This window comes from Manduca sexta, chromosome 28 (assembly GCF_014839805.1).
Source record: "Manduca sexta isolate Smith_Timp_Sample1 chromosome 28, JHU_Msex_v1.0, whole genome shotgun sequence".
In the NCBI taxonomy this organism is placed as follows: Eukaryota; Metazoa; Arthropoda; class Insecta; order Lepidoptera; family Sphingidae; genus Manduca; species Manduca sexta.
Window position 1 is genome coordinate 18618192 of NC_051142.1, and position 27833 is coordinate 18646024.

Genomic DNA, 27833 nt, shown 5'->3' on the forward strand with positions numbered 1-27833 from the left:
ATATTTTAAAAACTGGTACATTTTAAGATCATTTTTTTTTTACCTTCTATGTTTCAAGGATAAAATTAATTAATAAATTTTAAAAATGCATAAATTTTAAAGGCCTGTACTACCTCAATCTATTTTTATTTTTTTTATATTTGTTTGATTGGCGTTACAATGTTTTTAATTGGAATTGAACGTAACCATTTTTTCTAAATTTAATGATTAAAATACTACTAACATTTCTGTTTGTAAATATTACTGTGATTCAAAGAGTTTGTATGAAAGCGGCAGTATGTTAGACATTCATATAAAAAATACAAACGCAATAAAGTAAACATTTATTATTTAATACTTTAAAATGCTTTTCCTTTTTGACAAATTGTTGATATATTCTACAACAGAAACATTATAATTGAATAATTTGCACCACAAATAAAATTGAACAATTCATTTGCCTAACATTATTTAAAATCGCAATATTTTTAAATTTACATCAAATTAGGAAAAACTTAGAACATATCGCTTTCAGACAAAACTCTGAACTATCTTTATAGTCCTATAAATGAAATATATCATAAGAAAACTATTTCCAGAAAGGAGAAATCGTCACCATCGTACAACATACGCGACATGACCGCCATATTTGAACAAAAAACACAACACACGGGTTGACAACGCGTTTATTTTTATTTTAATTAAATTTATAATTTAACATACATGTTGGGTGGTGTGGTTTTGGTATGTTTGCGGCGTGGAATAATTACGTTGAGTTTGTAGTGAATTATTGTACAATGTTTTATATACAGTGTGTGTTTTTTGTGTGGATTGTCATATAAAAAAACTAAGGCAGTCATTAGACAATGAACTAGAAAAAAATGCACCAGGTCTAAATTAATATACATAGTGCATTTTAGAAATATCGAATATTTAATTAATTATACAAAGAAAACATTTTATCGTCTCAAATTATTGTCGTATTTTTTGGGGCATAATACAGCCTAAATTATTTTTAATTCACAAATACATTAATTCAAAACCACGCCATAAAACATGCAAGAAGTCGTTTTGTAATTGTTATTGTATAATTTAAACTTAATTGTAAAATGCTTTGTATTATGAAAAAGAAATATTAAGTTGTGCCTGAAAATGCTGGCGTGCAGTCTCGGACTAAGGTGATAGTTTGTTTATGATTGTTGAAAGAAAACATTAGTTTGTTTAATTTTTTACTGAAATTGCAAGATATAAAATTGAATAAAAAAAGATCTTAAAATATTTGTTAAAAAACCTCGTAAAAATTTAAAAAAAAAAAAATTACACTGTTAAAGTTTAAGAGGATTATAATATTTTTCAAAAGCGAACTGAATTTAGACGAATCTCAAAACATGTCATTATTTTATTTAATGAATCTACGACTAGTGAGACTCAGTCCGCGACTGCACGAGTGTTTTCCTCTATATGTAAGAATTTGTTACGTTAAATTATTTATTAATACTATTGCGTATTCTTAATATGCGCATTGTCACGGACAGTGGTTCTCAAAGGTAACGCCCTTACAAGAGTGTTATAGGGGGCAAGACTTAGTAAGTTTGAGTAAATCAAATATTAGCTAGTGTTTCAAGTTTGTTTCTTTTAGATAGGAAAGAAAATTATGTAGGCAAAGTTCTGTGGTGAGGATATTCACTATGCCATTTGAAACATCGACATATTTTATACTCAAATTATTGGTCACAAATTTTGTTGAATAAATATTAAATTTATATAAAAATGTACAAGAACTGTACAAATTGTAAAAGAGAATTTGTAGGTCTAAGGAATTCTCAGAGGGCGTAGTTAATTTTGAAAACCACTGTATTACATTACAGAGACAATAGACTTGGAAAATTATTGAGGATAAAAATATAATTTGACAGCGTAGCTGTTATTCACGTCGCTTTGCTGAGGCAGTGGCTACCTCAGGAGAGAATTGTATGCTGCAGACAAATGGGTAATTCGGACTTGTCAGAGAAAGTCTAATGTCTGTATAGTACCGTGACATTGCTCCCAATATCTAACATCACACCATTAAACGAGTATTATTAAATATTAATTTTCTCAATATGTATAGTTTTTGTTGAACTTTGACATCAATATGGCGTGTGTATGTGGTTTTGGCAGCTGTTATGTTATGTCTAGGTTAGCCCTGACTCGTAATTGTATTGATTTTTTTGTTGTTATTAAAAAGCAACGTCTTTCTGATAACTATGACGTTTTACTTTTTATAGGTTGTGTTTTTCTACGTTTTCATATTTAAATACGCTGCGTACATCGCCATTTTGTTTGTAAAGTTTCACAAAAAAAATGTTATGAATCTCCAGTTTTTTTGTTACACCTTATGCCTTGGAATAAGATCTACTAGCGACATCTATACGTGTTCTCTATTCGATTGTTGCCATAAATTAAAAAAAATGTAATAAAAATGCATTTATTATCTATATTTTTGTAAACGGTATTTATGGATAATGTAGACACTCGTTATGGAATTGTATAGACATTTTTTTTGCTTTTTGTCTATTGGTTTTGGTGCCGACATTTTTGGTCTTAAAAGCCTAAAAGGAACCAACTGTAGTTGGTGAATAATTGGTTTTTATTATTTGCAATCAAGTAAACCATAAACGCAATTGTCGATAGTAGTTTGATCTGCAGGTATTTATAGTATGTCTGGATGCACTGCGACTGTTAATATAACGCCTCGGCGTACGAAAAGGGGATCAAAAATGTCGGTACTTGAAACAACCGCGAAAAATATTTAAAACGAAATAGCGTCTCCAATAACATATAATGAATCTGTAGCCGCGTGTAACCGAGCAGCGACTATTAAATATAATATAGGCTTCGAGCGCGACTTTGCTCGTACAAGTTCTGACCACTATATCGTACAAGTTAAGGAGTAAATGTAAACAATTATCTACCTTTACAATAATCGATTGTGCAGAGACACGAGTCGTGAGCACACTCGGGATTGGTCGGTTTGTTGTCCGAAGCGTCGATGTGCAGCGTGACTGGTTTCTCGCTCGATGCTCGATGTCCATACACCTTGGTTCAATTTGTATATTCGCGAGCTCGCCCCGCTGTTTACCTGTGCTCATGATTCGTGCCGTTAATTTATTTGAAGAAATCAACAGACAAGGTATTATGAGAATGGAGCTAATTGTTTGCAGTTACTTTTGTCTTATTCTTCCTGTATTTATCTAATGACTCTAATGTATAGAAACAATATGCTTTTATATTCCAAATAATTAAATGTAGTTGTTACCAGGTTTTTTTGTTGCATTTAAATTGAAGTATTGTGGTTTTAGCCAATTTCTGGGTAGTCCGAGATTCATCTATTTCTTCAAGATATCGGATACAGTGCCATAATGTTGTATTTTAAAGTTCTGAGGTATCGCTCATGTATACGCCAGCGACCTCTTGTGTATGTAATGTAAAATGAACCTTATACTGGCTATAATAACTTTGTATTTTACAAAACCTGGTAACAACTAGCGTCACGTATTTTAAATTCCAAATAACTTCCATTATTCTTGTTACGAATGTGTCGTTTATATGTTTCTCTTCACAAGTATATGTTAAAAAGCAGAAAGAAGTTTTTATTCTAAATGCAAAATCAAAAACTGGTCATACGAAACTGACTCCTACTAGTTTCATTGTCAGACAGAATTTAAATGTTCCTAAGTATGCACAGTCGGTTACTAAAGTAGCTGAATAAATTAAGAAATTTGAAACACAGACTTCTGACTACACATTGACTTAATTGAAATATTCTTTTTTTCATCTAAAATAAAGAACATTTTGAAGTTGAATTTAGTGACGACGAAACGATTGTTGATAGCACACAAAAGTTTAAAGCTGGTTTGAAATTTTCAATTTGTTCACCTAATTTTGTGGCTGAGTGTACCTATATCATTTGAGCTGGTGGACCTTTCCGAGATCAAATCTAGTAAGACAAACCTGTCTGGGAGACTTTCGTTTTTGTACTCTGGCAAGACAAAGTGCTAAACAGTCATCATCAGTCACATGAAGTCCACAGCAGAATATAAAACTCCCCTAAAGATTTCCAGACAGACCTGTCAAAGGCCTTTAGGACTAAGCACAATAGACTAACAATAGGCGTTGCGTTGCAACAATTATGCCGGCTTTGGTCTTTTCGTTGTGAAGATAAACATAAAAATCAATGTGAAATATGACTGTGACACCGCCAAACACTTTTCCATTTTCTAAATAAAAATTTTGTAAAAACATAAAAAAATAATTCCGTTTTGTAAAATGTATAAACGACTATATTAATTAGCGTTACTTCTATTCTGTCGTGGGCGTACTTAGGATGTGGGGGGCAAAAGAGGAGCCGATCACAACTATGGATTTGAATATGGAATTTAAGAATACATTTTTGATTTTTAATATTCATATCTGTTTTGTAACGAATCATACTTTGAGTAACGGTAAGGTACGTGAAATTCAAAGTATGCTTTTGATAGCGTGAATTATAATGTTATCTCAAAATATAGGCAATATGATATAATCTATCAAGTCTGCCTATATTCACGGTCATCATCTACAATGTTATTGTGTACTAACTTAGGGTTCAGGTGCCTTCACAATCTCTACTAAGTGCGCCCACACTCTTTCCCATATAAAGCGTAAGTGAAAAATATATAAAAGTTTAAGAAACTATATGGTTATTCGCGCGTGCCCAGGGCCGGACTCGGTCGATCGCTGTGGGGCCCATTCATGTGTTACTCGTATTTCGGATTTGCCCTGAGTTTTTAGCGTTTTCTATAATTGTATATGTGCTTTCGATATTGTAACAGTAAGTAGAGGATTTGTATATTGGACTAATTACATTGTTGATAAGCGTTGACAGTTTTATTGTATGATTGATGAAATTAACTTCGAAACAAAAAAAAGTTGATAAGAGCTTAAAGGTATCTTTTCCGTTAACCTGAATTGATAAAAGTGGTCAGAAAAAGGATAGGATCAAGGACATTAACAGCTCTGTTGTGATTAAACTTTAGACGGAATTCTCTACATAAAACATTAATTCGTTTTATCCTTCATGCAAGCGACTGTCTCTGGTAATTGTAGTGTGAATAAGCAACGACATACAAGTCTTCAAAAACGGCTTTAATTATATACATAAACGTAGTGGTAAATAATCGCCCGATTCGGTCCTGAGCAGTTACTATTAAATGTAAAAACAACCGAGCTTTAAGCTTCTCCAGTTATGAGAGCTGCGCCGGCTGAAGTCGCGTCACTTGCACAAAATAGTTGGCAATGTGCAAGGTTCGGCAATATAACATGGGGGGTATATGTCAATGTGACGCGCGACTGCGGCCCTGTATGATTTTTTGTGTAAAATATACAATATTTATAAGCTTGTAGACGACGTATGAAGGAATGGAAATGATATACAAAATAAAAAGGTATTATGAACTAAAGGTTTGTTTAATTATCTTTGCACATGATTAATAAACTGCAGCAGAATGGAACTGATATGGTTCTTAAAAGAATTAGTATATTAATATAGTTGTTCAGTGAATAGACATTTAGATTTGCTTTGACTTACAAAATGTTTTACGAAACTTACCTGTTATATTATTGCCATATTTATTCGTAGTAGTTACACTAGTAGCGCCTCTGCCTACCCTTGAAAGTTAAGGAGCGTGTGTATGGGTGTGTCAAAATTTACTCCGTGTAAACATATTGTATTATAACACTACAATATGTGTTACGGTACAAATGTTCAAGGCGTTTATGAACAAATAAAACACAAATATTATAAAAAGTGTATTTACACGGCAAATTACATAAGTATTAAATACTTATACTTACTACAGTCATTCAACAACAAACAAACAACACGATAGTTTGTGTGTGTAAATATATTTATAGTCGTGGAAAACTATCATTCTTATAACTGATCAAAATATTGGTGTTCTTAAATAAACATACGTGTACGCAAAAATATGCTATATTTTATAAGAGATAACACGTTGAATCTATATTATAATAATTTGACAATGTGTGTAGCGTGCTGGTTTACTGCACTACTGAATACTGTACTTTGGGTGTATTTACAAAGTATTTTGTGTTTTTTATTATTTATTTTTAACGCAAATGCAATACCTGCTTAACTAATCATAGCACCTTAAACACAAAATTTATACTTTGTCTAAATTCGAAATAAAATCAAAGATCATGAGTCCAGACGCTGTAACGCCTGAAATATCTTTTCACAGCAAGGCAAGATCACAGTGTCCACCTCTAAATACTACATCCTTAAAGCTATAATCTTACGGGACTACAAAACAATACATTCGAAATAAATTAAAAAAAACATATCAGGCCCGTTTCACTATTCTCAAGCAAATTTTATTCGCCAAACATATTAGACAGCCAAATGAATATAATACTCATTTATTTGGCACCGTTGTTGAAAGCGTCACTTTTGTATTAAATCGACTTATATTTTTTATTTTATTTTTATTTCTTTGTATGAGGAGACGAGCTTGCCGTTCGCCTGATGGTAAGCGATACGATCGCCCATAAACAGTAAAAACACCATCCAACACCATGAATTACAAAGTTTTGTTTGGTATTCCATTGCGCTAGCCATCCTAAGACATGAGATGTTAAGTCTTATTATGTCTAGTAGTTACACTGGCTACAATTTCCTTCAAACCGGAACACAACAATGACTACATACTGCTGCTTGGCGGCGGAAATAGACATTGCGGTGGTATCTACCTAGGCGGACTCTCACATATGAGAGACCTACCACCAGTCAGTACTACCAGTAAAGTGATTTAACGAGAAACATTTACTGAGATATGGTGAAATAGGCTCGAATAGAAAACTTTGTGACTTAAAGAAAATTTAAATATCAATTTTAGGTATAATAATTTGAGTTTGAATTGCTCGGTGACTTAATTATTTACATTTAGAGATTACGACGCAAGATATTAATTATCCCACGTAGTGGCGTAAATTTTTATGGTCTGTCGTATCTACACTGTTTATATTTTGTGTTATTCTATTCTAATACTAACATTATCACCGTCTCCATTCGAGACCGTCTTTAAAACCAATGCATTTGTGTTTAAATATTATTTAAAACAAAACTTAGACATTCATGTTAAATTCGTAATCAAAATAAACTGTTACTTTATACAGACAAAATTTAAATAAAATAAACATCTTATTATACTTACATTAAAATCACAAGATAGCATTTTTAAATTATTATTTATATTTTAATAGTGAGTTCATAAAATCACGCATAAGAGCTTGCAGACATTAAATAGATGATATTTGACTAAAATTTTCATAAGAACTTTATGAACAATTATTTAGTACACAAGAATTTCACTAAGGACAAACAATTTTCACCTGAACAGGATATGCACTGTGGTGGGTCATACACTGATGTTATAGGTTAAAGGAAAATAAAACCTATATTTTAGGAGGGGATTTGCATATTTGGGGGAGGGGATCACTTTTGCTTTTTCGTATTAAAGTTAATGTTGTCACAAGAAATTAGTACCATACCTTACTACACAGTGAAGTGTCCTCTTATAAATAAACAGTTCATAAAAATACGCAAATAAAATTGTTTTCATTGTCTGCAAGTTATTTAGATTCATAAAGCTTTTCTTAATCTCTGTGATCTAATTTTACATTAACAACTAAAACCTCTATATAGAATTCACCCTAAAATATTATGACGTATTGCAAGCATATAACTATTTAGTAGCTTCAGATCGATCGTTAAAATAAACCAATCAAAATGAGTAATATGTGAGTGCTGCGATCAAACTGCATTCTAATTGGTCTATTTTCCCACTCGATTCTGAGATATCGATCTATGATTATTAATTTCGGCCACAACTATTGATAGAAATACAGTGTAGGTTACTCAAAACGGAAAAGTCTTTCAAGTAGAATTAATATCGCTGGCTCAGTACTAAGGTCCTATATTCATTTTTACTTATGTTGCAAAAATGAGATTAAAAATTTTCATGGTAAAAATTTCATAACATTAATTCATGGTACCCTCTTTATTCATCTTTAGGGATTATTAAAAAAATTTACTAAAAAAGGCTTACAATCAAAATATACATATATAGTTAATTCAATTTGCACATTAATTATAACAATTAGATACTTGTAATAGTGAGCCAGCGATGTCTATTAAGTAATTAAAAATATTTTTTTTATAATCACACTTGATTTGAAAAAATAGAGAGACAAACATATGTTAACAATAATTTGTAGAATTCTGGAGTAAGCCAGAACGATTTTATGTTGGGTCTAGACCGCCCAAGCTATTTGCATTTCTCCAGGAACGCGACTCGATGAATCCACAACATATCCATCCTTTTTTTTTTTGTAACATAAACATAGGTCCACACGCAGCGTTGGACGTCAAATTGAAAGGTGGGCAGACGACCTGATAAAGTTCTCAGAAATATGTTGGATGCAGGTTTGTATGGTGAGCAGTGGACTTCATGTAGCTGACAATGATAATACGTATAGAGATAGCGCTGCGCCTGACGGTAGGTGGAATATCAGAATACCGAGTAACGAGATAAACCTCGCCAGTAGAGCGTAATACCGACCTGTTATATATATACTTCGTTAGTAATAAACATTGTATACATCTGTCAGTTACACTATGTTTTGTCTCGCTTCCTCTGACGTTAAATGTCACTCGACAAAGCAAGATGAAACGCTGTACAACTGTGACAGACGTATATATTTATTAGTATAATAATAGTCGGCAAACAACTTGAGCATACTACCGCGTGGGTTTTTTGCACATTACCATAGCTACACACTAATGTACAAAAAAATCTGTGTAGCTATGTTAACGTAGAAAAAATCCCGCACAACGCAGGGCACGGTCCATATTTCTAGGTCCACCCTCTAGAAGACCATGATGTGTTCCCTGGAGACGGTTGAGAGGTTGTCGTCGATGGTGAGGTACATGTTGAACGAGAAGAACATCGCCGTGGAGGAGAGGAAGTGCCAGATGTCGTGCGAGTCGTACAGCTGCAGCAGCGAGCACACGCGGTTGTTCTGCCGAGACTGCGCCGGAGTCAGCTGCGAGGGAAACATATTTCATTTACACAGATACATCTAAGTATGTATTAAATTAGCTGATCCCAGCGTATCTTGTTTTTTTTATTGCTTTGAATGACGAGAGAGAAGTTTGCTGTTCGCCTGATAGTAAGCAATACGACCGCCCATAAACCAGTCGCCCGGAAATTACAAAATATTGGTCCAATTAAAGATAAAATTAACCAATACGTTAATCCAAAATTTAGACTATTACCAAAATTCTTCCAAATATACTCTAAAGTTTACTTTAGACAAATATCAAACATTTTCGAAAAGTATAACATAGTTAGACATAGGTAGTATATCTGACCGCCCAGTTTGTGCTCTGGTCGAGGTAGAAGTAGCTGGAGCCGAACCACACGCCGTACGTCAGCACGATGTACACCCAGCTGCAACGGAACAACAGCTCAGTACACTTCAAGTCAATTGTACAATTCTAAATAATTATTGGTTTTCTTATATGCATATAAAATGATATATACCACCCAATATTTTAAATAAATAGTCTCCTTACTTAACACATAAATAATCCCCTTAAAACCCCCAAATTATTTTTATTCAACCACAAATATTTTTTTTTTTGAAATGGGCAATATAATTATACTACACAATATTTTGTTTACTAATGATTCTAAAAATATGGAATGACCAATCAGCTTATTTTAAAGATGATCATGATGCACAATTATGAGAATTAATAAACCAATCCAAGCAGGGACAATTTTATATTTTTAATTGTAACACAATTTCTATGAATTCGTTCCATTCCACGTTTACAGTTTAACCTTCATTATAGTGTAACGCTATACAATGTTTTTATGCAGCTATTAGGAGACGAACTATTCTAATATGGTTTACAACCAATTCTTTTTATAAATATGATTGACTCATTATCTGCAAATATTAAGGGATGGTTCCAATATACTCTATCGTTTTTAAAATCACAAATATAACATTCCCGTTACCTGTACCAGCGGATGGACTCCCGGTGCAGCAGCTTCATGACGATGTAGAACAGCGTGTAGAGGAACAGGTTGCTCATCAACACGAGCAACAAGTGTGACGCGAAGTCGCGCGAGTGTTGCGCAACACTGAACCACACAGTACAACATTATAGATATATGTGTGAATGTAGCTTGATATGCCTATGGACGATCTTGTCTAGTATGGTATGACAGAGAAGACTATAGAAGCCATTAGATGTTTATCCCCGAAGTCAGAGGTGCAATTAGGGCACCCACTTCTCGCCAAGTTTGTTTCTATTGGACAATTAATGCTCCAAAAAAAATGTCTGTACTGTTGTGGCGATTCTTCATTGGAGTGGAATAAGAGTGGGGCGGAAACAATCATTTTTAAGGTAATAATAAAAAGTATAATCAAAATTTGTTAGGGTTGGAGTGTCGACTTGAATTTCTTATGTCTTGTTCGTTACTTAGTTATATGCAAAGCAATGCTATAATAAAAATAGATTGATTTTAAATGCTTTCGCCATGAAACCCTTCACAGTGTGAATGTAAGATAGAATGGAGTGCTATGATTTATTAATATTGAAATACTTTACTTCAGTCCACTGTCAGATAAACAAAGTTAAAGAAAACTAGGAAACTGCCGACCCTATACCTTTAGCCCGACTGTGAGTATGCAAGTGTCATTTCTTGAATTTGCTTTGGCTGCTAACTTCAGGGCGGTAAAATAAATAATACTGTTTTGTGTGTAGTGCTGTTGTGCACTGACCCGTAGGCGGCGATGGCCCAGTTGGCGAGGTTGGCGATGAGCAGCAGCACGCAGCGGCCGCAGTGCGTCGGCGTCACCGCCACCAGCGGCCGCGACAACAACTCGCGCGCCGCGCGGGACAGCACGCCGCCGTCTGACAACACGCGGCTCACTACTGCACTATGTTCACAGCTCTCACATCCATATAATGTTACATTATAACTCAAAACATATATTATAATTTAAGAGATACAAACAAAATATAATGCTATGATTTTATACTTTAATGCTTGAGTGACGAGTGTTATACACAGACGGTACACGCATATAAACGTATTGCACGTGCCAGCCTCAGGTGATCTGTCTATATAAGTAGTTCTACTCACAATATTTGTACCAATACCGATCAATTAAATTAGATTTAATTACCTCAACAAACATTACCTTAGAGTTTAGACTCTAATAAACGCCCATGATGATCACCAAAGAGTCTCATGTATCAAATTATGTTTTTGTTTTGCGGTTAGTCATAAATCGTGGATGTTACCATCTATACTGCCGAGGATCGACATTGGGCCGTAAGACCGGTGAAACCAACATAACCGTCGCACTGACCCTATTTTTTGCCCGCAAAAAGGAGAGGAGAGTGGAAGGGAGAGATATGCTCGCCTCATCAATGGGCGGTAATTTTTTACATTCATTTTCATATTAGTCACATTTATACTTCATTAGAAATGAGATCCACTGACCGAGTTTGAATCGTCCGAGGTAGTATATCTGGAAGGTCATGACGAGGCACGTGACGAGGTGCAGCACGGTGAACGCGATCCAGAAGTAGAAGTTCGCGTTCAGGATGCCCACCAGACCTGTTCAAAACGGTACACTGACATAAAAATACAATATAATTTTGATCAATGCAATATCGACTTTGTAAATAAAGAACACAACGTCGATATTCCTTTGTTCAAAAGTATACATTTTGACGAATATATCAAGTGAAATACTAGTAATGAAAAGAGGTTGGGTGTGTGACCCGAAATTGGCAGTAATTTATATTAAAAATATTGCTATGTGCAGGAGTGGGCGTGTAGTAGGGATATCGCTCCATCTCTTTCCTTCGCACATAGCAACTCTAGATGACGTCACATGCGCGTATTGAGCCTGTTTTAATTTCTGGACACTTACCCCTTCTGTCGAAATTCAATGGCTTATAACTTATTTATTTTCACCGAATTTTAATCAATATTTCTAATAGAATTTATACGAGATAGTTATTCATTTAATAAACGTAAAGAAGACAAAAAAGTCGCCCTATTGAGCTACTAATTTGTTTGGAGAGTTACCAATGAATATGATGAGCGCGAGCACGCCGAAGGTGGCGTGTGCCCTGGCGTTGATGTCGGGGTGCCGCGCCTGGTAGATCTTCACCATGCACAGCACCGACGTCACGTACATGAACGACGTGTCTGCACAGCGCAATACATATTATAGGGAAACCTTATCTAAACGTTATATCCGATAGTCGTTATAAACGATGCGTCCTTATAACCGGATTCGCAATAACCGGTTTTTACTGTATATACCATCCCATACAACCTTTTTTATAACATAGTGGAATGGGGTCTAATAAACTGTCGACTGATAAGAAATGATTACCCTTCCACAGTCAACACAATTATGCCGGCATGCTGGAACCGGATATACACAAGATAATTCCAGAACGAGACACCTCATACAGGCCACTATGATGGGTTTTAACACCTTGTGTACGGTGGTCGCTATTCAGGCGGATATAACCCACCACCAGAAAAACTTTGGGCAAGAAAAAGAAATGTGATTCCAATATTTATTATTAGTGCTCATATCGATAGTATCTCATTATGCAACGGTAAAAAAATTCGTCGATTAGTATCTGCATTATTTCCTTTAGCTCACATCAATTGAATAATTATAATTTCCATTATAAGCTATCGCTTAGGCCCGCTGTACAGTATCTCACCGAACTGGAAGTTCATGCTGTTGGGGCAGACGTGGTAGGCGGCGGACAGCAGCCCCTCGCTCACCAGCGCGATGCCCATCGCGTACAGCAGCCCGAAGTGTTGCGGGATGCCCATCTCCTTCTACCAACGTTAAAGGAAAGTTACGTCAAATCGCCAAACACCATGTGACATTACGTGTGTGATATGATTCCAAAAATCAAGCAATACTTAAATGTGAATCAAACAATAAATAGCACACAATATTTCATATTTAAACGGAAAAAAATATATAAAAAGACCAATATTGTCGGGGATAGTAAAATACTGCGTAAATAGCTTTGGTAACTATCACGCGAGTGATAAATATATTTTTTTCAGGATTGAGATATAGCTGAATGTGTCGATATTTACTTTGTATTGAATACTCCAATGTTAATTTGACAACTTGCATCACTTTTGCGGTATTATACTTTTCTAGAGGATATAACGCAATCACGCGATTTCACTTGAGACCACAGCTAAAATGACTTTAATAGAGAACAGGAAATTGTATGTGAAGGAAACATTCTATCGGTAAGTATATCGCTGGTGGACGGTCTCACCTGCGCCACACTCCGCGCCCGGTGGTAGCTGTGTCGCCTCCACACCTGGCACAGGAACAGCACGCCCAGCATCACGTAGCCGAGGTTGGAGAACACGTGGTTGAAGTCCGACAGCACCATCAGCGGATGCGCGCACAGGAAGTTGAAGTAGCACAGGTCTTGGTTTCCGGATTGATTTAGGAGCTAAAAAAATGATTGCATAAGCCATCAAACCAGCAGTGGTTAAGTTACTAATGGTAAATGTATGTACATAAAACTGAACGATAGAGTTACTGGCCGGCAGTGGCGTAGTTGCTATAGGTTACTGGCAGTAACTGCGGTACTGAGAGTTGCTAACTAACTTGCTAATACTAGTAACCTCACCCGTTGGTAGGTGACGACGAGCTGTATGACGGGCAGCGTGTAGAACACGGCGACGGTGAGCACGTTCCATAAATACATGTTCGAACGGCTCGACAACACCTTCGGGTGACATCTGTAGGTAAATACTTATATTTTAACACGGCAAGGTACCTCGCCATTAGAAATTGAAAAGCATGAAGAGAAATAATGTCAAATTGTAGTGAAATATTGAACGACAGCAATGGTAAGGCGAGATCTTGCGAATCCATGAGAAACAAAGGGGTCTATGAACATCCTGAATAGAGAAAACCTTTTATATTGGTGACAATATTCGTATCCATGAGAAATAAAAGAAAAGAACAGAGAAAACCTTTCATATTAGTATATAAGCACAATATTAATTCTAATAGAAAATACTATTTTCGAATTATAATCCGATCAATATTTTTTTCTAAAAGCACTTTCTTTGGTGATAAGTTACTCACCTTGCCAGGTTGGCGACACACAGCTTCCCTCCCAGTAGGTAGAGATTTTTCTCCGCGTTGATCTCATCAGGCGTTGAGAAATTCGACTCGGTGTCCGATATCGAACTACACTCTATAAAACACATACATATAGCCATTTTCATCAAGTAAGATTATGCAGTTAACGCAAAACGAACCGTATCACCCTGACATAAGGCTCATAGTAGCAATGACATCGTCCAGTCGAACTTGGGTAAATGTATAATTTAGGAATATTAGTTTAACTTGACATAAGATTAAGTTCAGACTAACAATTTCTCGCAGCAGTATATTTAACTTCCAGATGCAATACACAGGCGTCAACATTTCAATACACACGTGCGACTCGCCGCAATTCCTGCAAGCTTCAAAACTTGCAGGACTTTCTAATTTTTTTAACCCTTAATTTTTGTACAAGATTATTGTATGTAGGTATAGTGTATAACGTCCTGGGACCTGTGTGTTGCGAGGTGGGCAGGTCCCCCGGCGGGAGGTGGTGGCGGGAGGAGCTCTCGCCGCTGACTTCCATGACGTTGACGTGTCGGCGTCGCGTCGCTGGCACCGACGCGTTGTCGTGCGGGATCGCCGGGGAGATTAAACCGTCTACGGATATTAATACATTTTAAACCCATCGAAAGATGAAACATTTATAATTCATGGAAAGTGTAAGGTCGTTATGGCAGAGTCATGACCCTTTTCTTTACTTGACAGTTGCCTATCATCATTATCAATTAAGGTTATTTGGATCAATTTGGTAGTTTATGGTCTTAGTCCATCACAAGAAGTTCAGTTGATTATGTTTAACAGGGTGGGGTATATTTTAAAGTTTAATAGAAAATAAGTACATACTCGACTACTGTGGGACGGTTTTATAGACTGCCTGGGGGAGAGCCTGGCGAGGGGATCACTATCTGGACCTCATGCCGCTTAGGGGCCATTCAAGTATTATAATAATATCAGCCCTGTATTATATACTTGCTCACTGCTGAGCACGGGCCTCCTCTACTACTGAGAGGGATTGGTAGACTACACACACCTTCGAAATTCCTATAGAGAACTTCTCAGATGTGCAGGTTTCCTCACGATGTTTTCCTTCACCGTTAAAGCGAACGATAAATTCACAAAGAATACACACATGATTTTAGAAAAGTCAGAGGTGTGTGCCCTTGGGATTTGAACCTGCGGACATTCGTCTTGGCAGTCCGTTCCCCACCCAACTAGGCTATCGCATTTTGTAATTGTAATTTGGAGGGTCTTGTAAAACGTTAAGAAGCGTTACAGGGGAGAGTAGGAGGAGTTCGTACAACGCGTTGTGAACATTGTTTTTTTTAATTTAAAACAATAACAAAGGTATTTTAGCGACTTTCCCGTACTTTGCGTAACGTAATTGTATTAGAAAAAAGTCACTTTAGGGTTACATAACTCTTTGACGGGGGACGGGTGCGTAGAGGAAAACGTTACGGCGCGTTACATGCGCGGGTGGAAGGGACAGAAATCTTCAATAATTGCGTTACGTAATACTTGAACGGCCCCTTACAATCAAATGCAGTGGTAACTTCGCCATGCTCTATAGGAAGTCGAGTTAGCTGCGCCGTACCTTCCTCCTGGCTGGTGTCGACGCTGCCCAGCACCTTCCTCCTGGTGCACAGCACCGCGCCGAGGAAGGCCAGGTAGAAGGACGCGAAGAACGCCAGCACGGCGCCCGCCGCGATCATGTACTCCTGGTACGATATCGTCTCTATTATCCTGAAACTGATTAAACTTTGTCAAGTTACATATATAATCACACGCACACGCGTGCGGGCTAGGCAGAGAGACAACTTGTACACCCATATTTAGCCGACCCTGTATCACGAAATAGAATAGTGTGAAAACTATTGTCTGAATGCAAATACCAATGTTGTCAACTCAAATTTATTTTGCATCAAAAATCAGAAAATCTCTCTTTAATACGATGCCTCGGCAGAGAAATAGTATATCACATCAGGTTCACATCACATTACTCCGGTGGCGGAGTTGTTTTAATGTACTGTTGTGCTGAGGTTTGGGGTTCGATCGTAGGACAAATTGATATTGGATTTTCCTACCCTGTAACAGTCCGGAGTTCAGAATTTGTAGCTGCTATTGTGATAGTGTCACCCCCGTGTCACATCATGAGACGGAATACACATGTCGAACAGAGAACGTGCGTGCGTGCGTGTGTGTGTGCGTGTGCGTGTGTGTGTGTGTGTGTGTGTGTGTGTGTGTGTGTGTGTGTGTGTGTGTGTGTGTGTGTGTGCGTGTGTGTGTGTGTGTGTGTGTGTAATGTGTACCGAACCTGAACCGTTTGACGCGTCCGTCGTTGGTGGTGACGTTGACGCTGTCGGCCCACCCGAAGTAGTGCGCCATCTTGGGCAGCGTGGTGTTGGCCACGTGCTCCGTGCAGTCGCCGTCCGACGTCTTCACTATGAACACTATGTAGAAACCCAGCGGGAACGTGTCTTGCTGTGGGCATGGAGGTTGATTAGAATTAGTTCTCAAACAATTCAGAGACGGATATAAATTAAATGCCAACAAATATTACGTATTTATGGAAGGAAAAACAAGATACAATTAAAATACTATCTACGATTTATTTAATTAGAACTAGTGCCAAATATTATCAAACTATTGGTTCACATTGTTCAAATTTTATCTACAATTTCCAAGTTCAGGGTAGTTTTCATGACACAATATAGACCCATAATTGACAACATTTCATTTTTTCAACATACTTAAATGTTTATATTTTATGAAGCTAAGTCGAAAATGCTCGTACTGGGAACTAAACAGCAAATAAAGTACTTCTCAGTTTGCACTGAAAGAATAAAAATTAATAATGTTGACATAGAACAAGTCGCATCCGCTCGTAATCTCGGTATAAATATTGATGCAGAACAAAAATATATAGAACATGTAAATATGAAAATTAGAAGTGCATTTTTTAAGTTAAAAACCCTGTACAAAATTAGGCCCTATATTAATGAAGAATTACGACACACTATGACGGAATTATTGGTCCTCTCACATTTTAATTACTGTAGTTCAGTTTATAGCCGGAGAATAAAGTCTTACACCGAAAAAGCCATCCAACGAGTTCAAAATGCTTGTATACGGTTCTGTTACAACATTCCGAAAAGAGACCCCATAACCCCCGTCCTAAACCGTAAGGGCATACTTAATATGAGGTCGCGGATGGAACTTCAGTACGCAGGGTTGATACATAGAATAATCTGGAACAAAACACCCGCTTATTTATTTGAAAAACTTACCTGGTATCAGCACGGTAGCAAACATCTTCGTTCCGCTTCCTTAAATATGATAAAAATTGCACCACATACCTCGGCTCGATATCGAGGCTGTTTCAAGTTTGCTGCGGCAAGTATTTGGAATGATCTTCCTCCACCGCTTCGGCTTAAAGGAAGTGTAGGTAGTTTTAAAAATAAATATAAATCAGCTCTGTTAAAGAAACAACTTGCCGCTGAAAACGTGAAACAGTCGTACCTGAAAAACCTAAGCCTAAAGCCATACCTTCAAGCAGTAGTAAATAAAAAACAGAATTAATGATTATAATATATAGAGAAACCAAAAGTTACCATGCTTTTTACACACATACACACTTTCACACACACATACATACATACACATACATATACACACACGCACACACATGTACACACACTATTGTTCTTTTCAAATGATAATTTTAATACGAATGAGATTATGGATTTATGTTTGTTAAAGATAATTTTAACTGTTATTATTAGACCTAAGCAGTTTAAAAACGAATGGAGGAGCAGTTAGTCCTAACCCCGCCTAACACCAAAGGGGCCAGGAGTGGCTGAAAACCAGCGCTGGCTGAGTTTCACAGCTCAGACAGCAGTTAGCTGAGCCACTTCCTTTTGCCATTTTTATTTATAAGATTGATTTGTTTTTATTTTTTTAATTTCTGTAATAGTTTTAATTTTGGCAATAAACGTTTTTATTATTATTATTATTATTATTATGAAACTAGATCTAAAATTATGAGACCCATATTTTTTCTTTTTTACAAAACTCAGATATTTTCATTCATGATTTTCACTTTGAATTTTGTTTTATTCTAAAACGACGTACGCACCTAATGACGTCATATATACGGCTAAAGACGTAATGACCTTTGCGTTGCAGTAAAAAAGTGAAGTGACAGTTTTCTTTGTTTCTCTCTCTCTTTCAAAGTGACAGTTGTGACGTATCTATTGTAATATTGACATTTGACATTGACAAATGTCGGTGCGTTAGTTTTTTTTAAATAAATAGTAAGGTGGACCAAGGAACTACTTCATTCAACCGTATGTATGACGTCATCAAGCCTATTTCGGTTTTATTTTTTTTCATCGAAATTAAGTATTAAAAATAACATAATCGAACTCAGAGTAGAAAAATTAAGAAACGGTATTTTTGTTTTAGGCACGTTTACATTTAGAAATGTTGTCAATTACGTGGGGTCTAAGTCATTACCATAACCCCTATATAAATACTTCAGGTCTAATGTTTATTACAACCGTATCACAGTATTTAGGGACGAATGTTCTTAAGAATATATAACTTACAGTCAACGTGATCCCGCCGCGTCGCGTCATAGTTAAATAATAACCGTCGTAGAGTATGTCCCGCTCGTTGTCGAACACTGGACACTGAAAAACAATGTCTTAGTTTTTACTGCCGACTGCCATATCTCAACACCTTCTAGATCTTGTAGAAAAACCTCTCCAGAGAAAATTCGGTGTTATTTGAGCAGGGCTGTAGCTAGACTTGAATTTATGTTAGGGCAACTGTGGTTACAGATAGGGCGGAACTAAAAATGTTAGTAGACCTGATCTGGTCAATCGACTTTTGGCTTTCTTTACTTGTGAACATGAATGAGTGAAGTTAATACTTACGTCATTTTTAGGGTAATATACAGATTGTAAAAAAATCCCATCAATATGAATAACCCTTACTATGGATCAACTTCCAGATCGTGAAATAAAAAAACCGCTACTCCATATAGTTTAATCGGGTAGTTATGTATAATTTAGTTGATTATAATTAAGGTAGGGCATTAGTATTTGATGGTAGGGCATTGCCCCACAATGCCCCCCCGCTCTAGCTACGGCCCTGTATTTAAAACCCTGGGAAGGTATTAGGCTACATTTTATCCCGGGAAAATACGCGGAACTTTTGTCCCGGAAAACTCCTACACGCGGGACAATCCGCAATCAGAAAACCAGTTAAATGACTTACCGAGAAATTCTGTATCGACACAACAGCGCATATGTCGTCATCGGACTCTATCATGAGAATGACACTTTTCGGCTTCGACAACCAGTCGTACTGCCTGTACGTGTTGTATATAGCCAGCTGTCTCTTCTCGTGCGGCTCCAACTCCTGGTTGCAGATGTACTTCCTCTGGACCCTCTGCATCGCCAGGTCCGAAGCCTTGTGCGGCTCTTGCTTGAACGGATAGAAGTAGTACTTCGGCTGACTCGGAGTACTAGTCAAGTTTGTTGTCGAATTCAGCGTAATGTAGAAATCTTCTACAGTCTCCACAAATATTGTCACGTTTATAGAGTCGGGTGATGACGAGGTGAGGTGCACGATCGGTGTATTGAATGCTGATGTGTCTGCCAAAGAAACATTTCTATGCATGGGATATCATAGAGGTTTTGGTTGAACACAACATCCAAATGTTATTTTAATAACTCAAATATTTATCGATAGTTATTTGAACCCCCCTTATTTATGAACGTTATTTATCTAAGGACGGAGCATTGCTGTGATAACAAGCTGTTTCTCAGTGCTGACGGCATGGCAGCCTTCGCAGTGCGTAGACATAGGGCCGTTGTGATTGGCTAATATCGAGATACAACTTGAATCTAGTTGTCTGTCAGATAAACAAAGCTGAGAGACAGACTTGTTATCACAGCAATGCTCCGTCCTTAGATAAAAAACGTCTATGGATACGGGCAATATAATCAGCGAATAACGTTTAATGAGACTTAAAATATTTTATAAGAACACCTTTTAATACTCTTGTTTAGACACCCAAATTCTTTTTAAAGACAAACGATATCACGTGATCTGAGTCACGTACGTGACTTATGAAGCTGTATTAGAAGTGATACAAAATGCAACGCGTTATCATCAGTACAAAATCAAGTGATATCGGTTAAGAAGCAAATATAACTTTACCGCGAACATTCCCGTCTTATTCTCTAGCATTATTAGGGGCCTATGCCCAAGGGCTAAATTAAAAATATATAATAAATAGGGAGAAATATTACGTATCAAAGGGCCACAGTAGACTTTAATCCGACTTCCCACTACGCAGCCGTGAACAGAAAAAAAAGGAAAAATAAATACGTGGAACAAATCATAAATATCTGTTCAATCTGAAATATTTTCTATTTTGTGGTGAGAAGGTCTATATTGGAAAACGTGATTAATGTGACATCGTGTTATCGAAAAAAATTGTTGCATTGTAAATAATACTCCTATCATGCTTTGGAATACAGTTAGGTTTCGGTTTGGTACTAGTGGAAGTTGCCGCGCAAATTCCTTGTCAATACAGGACCATTTTGACAATGTGTTAACAAATGAAACCAAATACTTGTCATATTAAAAGTGACACTATAAGTAAATCTAACCATAGATGTAAAATGAAAAATTGAAAAATAAAACAATAAAGTTAATTAAAAGTTATTTTTATTTTAGATGGTCTAAGGCCGCTACTTTTACACGAAGAGAATGTATTGGATCGGCAACATCATAATTTCAGGCAGAAATACTATTACAGATATAATTATGGATAACTTTGTCACAGTATTAGGATAAAAACGAATATCTGGTTTCATTTGGTAACGCAATGTAAAAATTACACTGTATTATATATTTCTTTTTTTGTCGTATCTAATGGCCTGTTCAGAATGTTCAAATAAATAAAAAAAGCGATAAAATACTTAAAATAATTTTACTTTAATAACGTATAACAGTTAATGCATATAGTAATCTTGTTTACCGTTTATTACATTACTTGAATTTACCATTTCAACAAGTAGAGTTGAATCACTCACCATGAAACAGGCCCTTAGAATACATAGTTGATGTTAATTAGGACTCCAAGAGCGTCTTCAGTAGTCGCGCTCACGCTGTTGCAGTGCTGTATTAAGTGGCAAGTCGAATGCACTCTTAGGTCTTTTAATTTAGCGTTGTTTGTGCTGTGGCAATTATTACGGATTTACCGCGCGTGAATCGCGAGGTCAAAGGTTCGAAACCCGGGTAAGGCAAAGATATTAGGTTTTTATCCTCAGTATCAGCCAGGAGTTTGGTATTTATGTCCGATATGGCGATAGGCTCGCTCCTTATCACATTATGCCGGAAGTATACCGATTATCCGGAAACCAAATGGCGAAAAGTGAGTGCCCTAGTTGCCCCTCTGCCTACCCCATCGGCGATAAAAGACGTGAGGTATTGTGTGTAATAATTCTAGTACGAAAGAAGTGCTCTATAGAAACAAAACAAAGCCGTATATTTAGTTTCCCTCACCGCAACTCTCCTCGTTTTCGTCGTACAAGTTGTTGTGAGGGCACAGAGTGCGGGAGATGTTGGTGAACTGCTCCAGGCTGACCGGAGTCTGTACTAGCATCGGCAGCTGCCAGGAGAACACGCCTGGAACAAAACTACTGGATACTATCTACTTTGCTGTTGACAAGATTGAATCTCGGAAAGCCACCATCGAACATGAAGTAACCCGACACAGTAGCCTACGTTAGTGTGAGCTGGCTATTTCGATTTCAAACAGGCCGGCGTAATTGTGCCAACTGGAGTGGGTCTCGCCGGTCGTTACTCGACTATTACGCTACTCCACTTGCCATAAGATGTAGTGTAGACACTTTGGCGCATGAAAAAGTTGCTCCGATTGAATACAATGAGACTAGCATCAAGAAACTTGCCGCAAGAAATTCGCCCCGTCTGATTGAGACTTAAGCCAAGTTCACATTCTAGACGCAAAGAATAATGTGAAATGAAAGAGGGTTAAATGTTCACGCGATTTAAAATATTTGTGCCGTTGGATTACACTGCACTTAACATTTTATAGCATGCTTGCAACCTTACTTACCCTTTTGCTGCCTCGCCGTGATGAACAGCGGATATGTTCTATTGGCGAAGTCGCTTGCCACTGTCACCCGAGCAGGCGTGTCGTATGGTTCCAAGTCCTGTCAAATAATCAAGAGTGAATGATGGAACAGCGTGTGGTGTCTGTAACGTCATCGCCATTGTAGTGCGGGCGTGTGAGGGAGATAGTAAGATGATAATCGAACTTTGAATTCTTAAAATATCAATGGTCTTATATTTTTTAACAGACTAAATATTTTCTATAATATGTATTTTTTAAAGAAGGCTATGCAATCTAACTCATGGTTCAGCTAATGACAAATTATTAACGCCCACAAATATAGTGATATTGACAACGTGTCGCTGGCCTGTAATGAAAGTTTTTCTAGTTATCTTATTGGTGTTAAAATGCCATGAATGTCAAATATAATATGATTTTAAATTGTAAACGCAATAAACTTACCCCGCCAAACTCCAAGATGTATTCTGTGCTTTTATTGACAGATACCGTATAAGGAACATTGTATTTGTACCTGCAACAAATATAACATAATAACAGATAGACATCAGGTGCCGCAGATAAGGAGAATAAAGTATGGTATTGATGTATGTACTATCGCTAAGTCTTTAGTATTTCATTCATAAATTATTTTTTTATCCTATTAGTATTATTAGAACACTACAACGATTTTACTGGTGGTAGGTCTCTCATATGTGAGAGATTGCCTGGGTAGGCATCATCGTAATGTCTTTTTCTGCCGCCAAGCAGCGGTGTGTAGCTAGTGTAACTACTGGACATAATAAGACTTAACACCTCATGTCTCAGGATGGCGAGCGCAGTGGAATAGGTATGATGCAATACTTTGTAAATCAAGGTGTTGGATGGTGTCTACTGTTTTTTGCGAACGGCAAGCTCGTCTCTTCATACAATAAAAAAAATAATTTAACGTATTTCTAGATTACATAACTACATTAAACTTTGTAAAATTATTTTTTTGTAGTTTAAAAGTGCAGTATTGATATTCAAAGCTGAGTAATAAGTTGCACAACATTATGATAATATTACTAACAAAGACATTGTGAAGGAAAGTCAACTGAAGTATAATTGCAGTATTTTTATTATATTTTAGTTAAAATAAGTATAAGTGGAATGAACTTTCTTAACCTTTATAATTAGAAAATTCAATAAACAATATCTGGTCATGATATTATAATTATGATGTTGTAAAGTTTATTGTCAACATAATGATATCTTAAGTTTAAGCGAATGTTAGACATTTAAAATAAACTATTTTCCGGATTCTATCGCGGTTTTTTGTTTTTTATTTTTCTCCCGACGTTTCGAAGACTTTGCAGCCTTAATGGTCACGGGGGGGACTGAGGTGTTGTTCATCCGCAAAGTCAGAGTTACAATATCTACCTACATTTTATAAATATACAACTTTTAAAATTTATTAGCTGTTAGTGATCCGATCTATGCCGAATGAGCTCACAGTGTCTTGAAGTCTGACAGCCGGTCTTTTGGGTTCCGATTTAATTAAATTAAGAACTGGATCCCAGGCTTGTGCAAGCTTCCAACCATTTCCCCTATTGAAATTAGGATGTTTTTTACCTTCAATAGCCTCGCGGATCATCCTAGGCAGGAATCGGTGTTCTTTGGCAAGGATTTGTGGATTGTCTAATCGCAGATAATGGTTTTATTGTCAACACAATAATTTGCAAACCCAAGGTAATATTTTTTCTATGCAAATTGATTGTAGAATGTTAACAATATTATAAACAGTGTTTCTCGATATATACATTAACTGTTCAGCTAAGTCCGAGTTGTAGACGAGTTTTTATTAAAAACTATGATTCTAACGATGTAAAGGAAAATATACAAATATCATAATTAAATCTTCAATGTTGCAGAATAAAAATATTGTATTACATCAGCAAGTGATATTATTTTAGGGTAAATACTGCTTTAGAAATCTTGAAAGCAAATAAGCGTGAAAAACAGCAAAATGAGTTTTTACCAAATCCCCGTACAATAGAGCGTCAGACAAGAAATAATCTAATGACTTGCACAAGATACTAACAAATTAAAGTAGCTTATTTATAGAAGAATAAATAGGTATCACTTTTGTGAACTGTCTCAGAGCCTAGTTATAATGCAGTACAACTTGATTGTTGGGGACTTTGGTTTGATCGCCGGGTTGGATAACATGATATTGATATTTTTCTGCTCAGTATTAACCTGAATTTTGGTACTTAGGTATAAAACGGTTATAGGTTCACCCTCTATCATATTTTAAAACAGAATACACATGGCCAAATATGAGTGCACAAGTTGCGCGTCTGCATACCATTTCTGGAATACAAGTGTGTGTTTCTGTGTAATATGTATGGCGAACAAACAGACACACTGTCTACATTATCATATTTATTTAAATAAACTTATCAACATTTATTGACAATAAATATACAGGGCACATTATAAACAATCCATTAAAGTTGAAGGAACTGTGTTTGTTGTACATAAGATCTTTGTTTTGAAATAATGAGCATTCAAAAGTGATAAATATTATAGTCCCAACCCACACTAAGAGCTTGTGCACACATTTTTAAACAAGCTTGTAACGCTTATCAAACATGATGCAGGAAAAACTGAGCCCTTTTGATTTTTTTTTTATATTATAGAATATCAACGGATGAAATATGATTATAGTTTTGTAGTTAAAACAATTATTACAGCCAGCCTGTTGAAAATCAGATACTCAGCCTCCAGAAATCTACACATTTATATGAGACCATTATGGTGAGTTTACATCTTGTGTACAGTGATCACACACACCAAGTACTAGCAAACATGTCCACATGGATAATAGGCAATGAGATATGTTATGATGATATATTCTCATGTACTTCGACTTATCATAAGTGCAACTATGTTCGCCTATGTGATGATTAAAGCATTTTATTTTAATTTTATGTGGTTTCATGAAAACCTTATTGGAAGTTGGCCATATAATGGACTATCTTATCAAACAATTCTTTTTTTATATTGATATCTGTGAGTTGTTGCTTCTGAGACAGTCAAACAAAGACAAAATTAGCTATAAAATCCTACAACTCCCATCAAACATCTAGTTTACCCTGAAATTACAACATAGTTGTGTTGTGTATTACAGAGCTTTGAGTTCAGTGCAAATTAGAAGTTTGGTAACAACTTTACTCATTAATATCAGCTCTGTATTACATACTGTCCTCCACCTGTTTATCACAGGCCTCATCTAACTCTTATTACATATCTATAATTTTAATGATGAAGAGTCTACAAGACTTAGAAATAAATACCAAACAGGTGTCCTTTAAATTGAATGATATTGATTGGTTTGTAGTTTAAAAAGTGCCAGTAATGTGAAGTTGAGCTATTACCATGGACAAAATTGTTTATGAATCCTGTTACATGGCACAACTACACTTCTTCATTCTGTCAAGAACTTCAGCAAAGTAAATTATTGTAATTAGTGATTCGAATTTTAAAATTAGTTAGCTGAATCTTATTTTTTTTTCCATGTTTGTGTCTAAGACATTTGAGTCAGACATTTAACATTGACAAGTAGGTCAACTAGTCTAGTAATAATATTTAATTGAATAGATAATTGTTTATTTAAGTTCTTTTATTCATACATCTTGTAACAAGTTATATTTGATTAAAATATACAATATTGATACAGGTACAATATTTCACCATAACAAAAAAATATAAAAAGAATTGAAATATTTAAATATACATGTTAATTCTTTGTTAAATAACTTATAAGACGCAGTAAAATCGTATTTAATGTAATTGCGATGCACAACTTTTAAAAAATTAAAAGAATTACTTACGTATTGTTATAGAAGAATATAATTCCATCGCTTTTCTTGTATTGTTGGGTTTCGCACACCATACATAAAAACAAAGTGAATCTTAAACACAATATAAACCACATTTTTTAAATTATGTGCGCAAAATAATTACGTAAGTACATTTATATTTCATTTATTTTACTTTTATGTAATTTATTTGTTAAGTCTTCGAGAAATAAAACAATGCAGAACTTGCATCCGAGATTCAGAATACCAACTTCATTGTCATAAGTCAAGAGTGGTGATAACAATTATTTTGTCATCGGCATCGATTTAAATGTCAATATATTGATTTAAATTTACCAACAATATATGATGCTCCAAATTAGCTACCTTAAATGTAAATAGGTATAATATATTTTATTATGGAAGATCAGAAAACTAGCGTGAGTTTAGATTTAAATAAACTTTCTTTTCTGCAAAAGTGTAAGATCAATTTCTCATGAACATGTTTTACAAAAAAATCTGTTGTGGTGTGCGTAAAACAGGCAAGTGTTCAGATTTATTGAATGGAACAAAAAGAGACAAAAATTTTTGTTCGCCCCAATAAGTACGTAGCGTTTTGTTTCTAAATGTTCTAAGAGTGGCAAAACTTAGATCATAAAATATAAGTCATTGAATTGGATCATAAATTTTAGTAATATTAGGATTTATATTACTACTTTAGTTATCATTGTTTAGTTAAGAAAAAATGAGAAAAATGTTACTGAATTAATTAGTTATATACCGATATAGTTCGTCGTTTTATGACTCTCACTATATTATGATGTCAATCGATTTCTTATTACCTATGCTTCATCACTATTAATGTCATTATAATAATGTAACAAATACCGAGACGTCAATATGACTCAGGCGAGTTAGAACCAATGACTAAATATAAAGAGGACAGGCCTCAAAAGTTAGCTATATGAATAAGTTATATTTATGTTAGGGAAATCGACGCAGAATGTCAATATATATGTCTATCTCTTTTACTCAAAGTTTATTTGGAACGCAACAAACAAAGACAGAATAATTGCTTTCTTCGAATATGGCACTATTTCGTTTACTTCAACACGCTGGGACCGCCTTGCGGCCGAAACGCCATTTATCGTAGCCCAGTCAGCAAGTACATGTAGTGTCAGACGATGTAAACAAATCTTCATAAATATTGAATTTAAAGTAATATAATCATATTCTCAATTGTTAAGTTTGTTTATTAGTGTATTTGTTAAGTTTCGAAAGTGACTCAGTGTTGTGTGAAAGGATGCAAATCGAATTCACGCAAGAAAGACCCCGAAATATCTTTTCATAGGTTAGTAACTGTTTTACCGAAAATTTGTAAATATCTTTGTATATTTACTTTTTGGATGTGTTTTTATCAATTAAAATTATATGTGGATCTTGTTTGATAAGCTTAGAACTCTTTTAGGCGTGATTTATATCCATTAAAATCATTATGTTTGTTTACACACGAGCTTAGGGATGGGTGGATTTGTTTAGAAATTATTGATATCGAT

At 35.7% G+C, this 27833-nt stretch overlaps 2 protein-coding genes across 7 annotated transcripts in view; one reads left to right on the forward strand and one right to left on the reverse strand.

The window, feature by feature from the left end:
* LOC115446411 (GTPase-activating protein CdGAPr) overlaps positions 1-5459 on the forward strand; it is a 71488-nt gene extending 66029 nt beyond the window's left edge. For all 6 annotated transcript variants that reach the window (XM_037444322.1, XM_037444323.1, XM_037444321.1 and 3 more), the window contains one exon: positions 579-5459. In XM_037444322.1, coding sequence (XP_037300219.1) covers positions 579-657 — 79 coding nt within the window. In that variant the 3' untranslated portion in view covers positions 658-5459. The remainder of the gene's footprint in view (positions 1-578) is intronic.
* Positions 5460-5795: 336 nt separating this feature from the next.
* Positions 5796-27833, reverse strand: part of LOC115446421 (SID1 transmembrane family member 1) — a 37736-nt gene continuing 15698 nt past the window's right edge. The window contains exons 13-29 of the mRNA XM_037444316.1: positions 22439-22535; positions 21865-21987; positions 19564-19943; positions 18891-18974; positions 16598-16764; positions 15878-16032; positions 14737-14883; positions 14263-14374; positions 13799-13910; positions 13436-13618; positions 12854-12974; positions 12198-12320; positions 11604-11720; positions 10876-11008; positions 10107-10232; positions 9452-9530; positions 5796-9123 (exon numbers count right to left, since the gene is read on the reverse strand). Of these exons, the coding sequence (XP_037300213.1) occupies positions 8947-9123; positions 9452-9530; positions 10107-10232; positions 10876-11008; positions 11604-11720; positions 12198-12320; positions 12854-12974; positions 13436-13618; positions 13799-13910; positions 14263-14374; positions 14737-14883; positions 15878-16032; positions 16598-16764; positions 18891-18974; positions 19564-19943; positions 21865-21987; positions 22439-22535 (2436 nt within the window). The 3' untranslated portion in view covers positions 5796-8946. The remainder of the gene's footprint in view (positions 9124-9451; positions 9531-10106; positions 10233-10875; positions 11009-11603; positions 11721-12197; positions 12321-12853; positions 12975-13435; positions 13619-13798; positions 13911-14262; positions 14375-14736; positions 14884-15877; positions 16033-16597; positions 16765-18890; positions 18975-19563; positions 19944-21864; positions 21988-22438; positions 22536-27833) is intronic.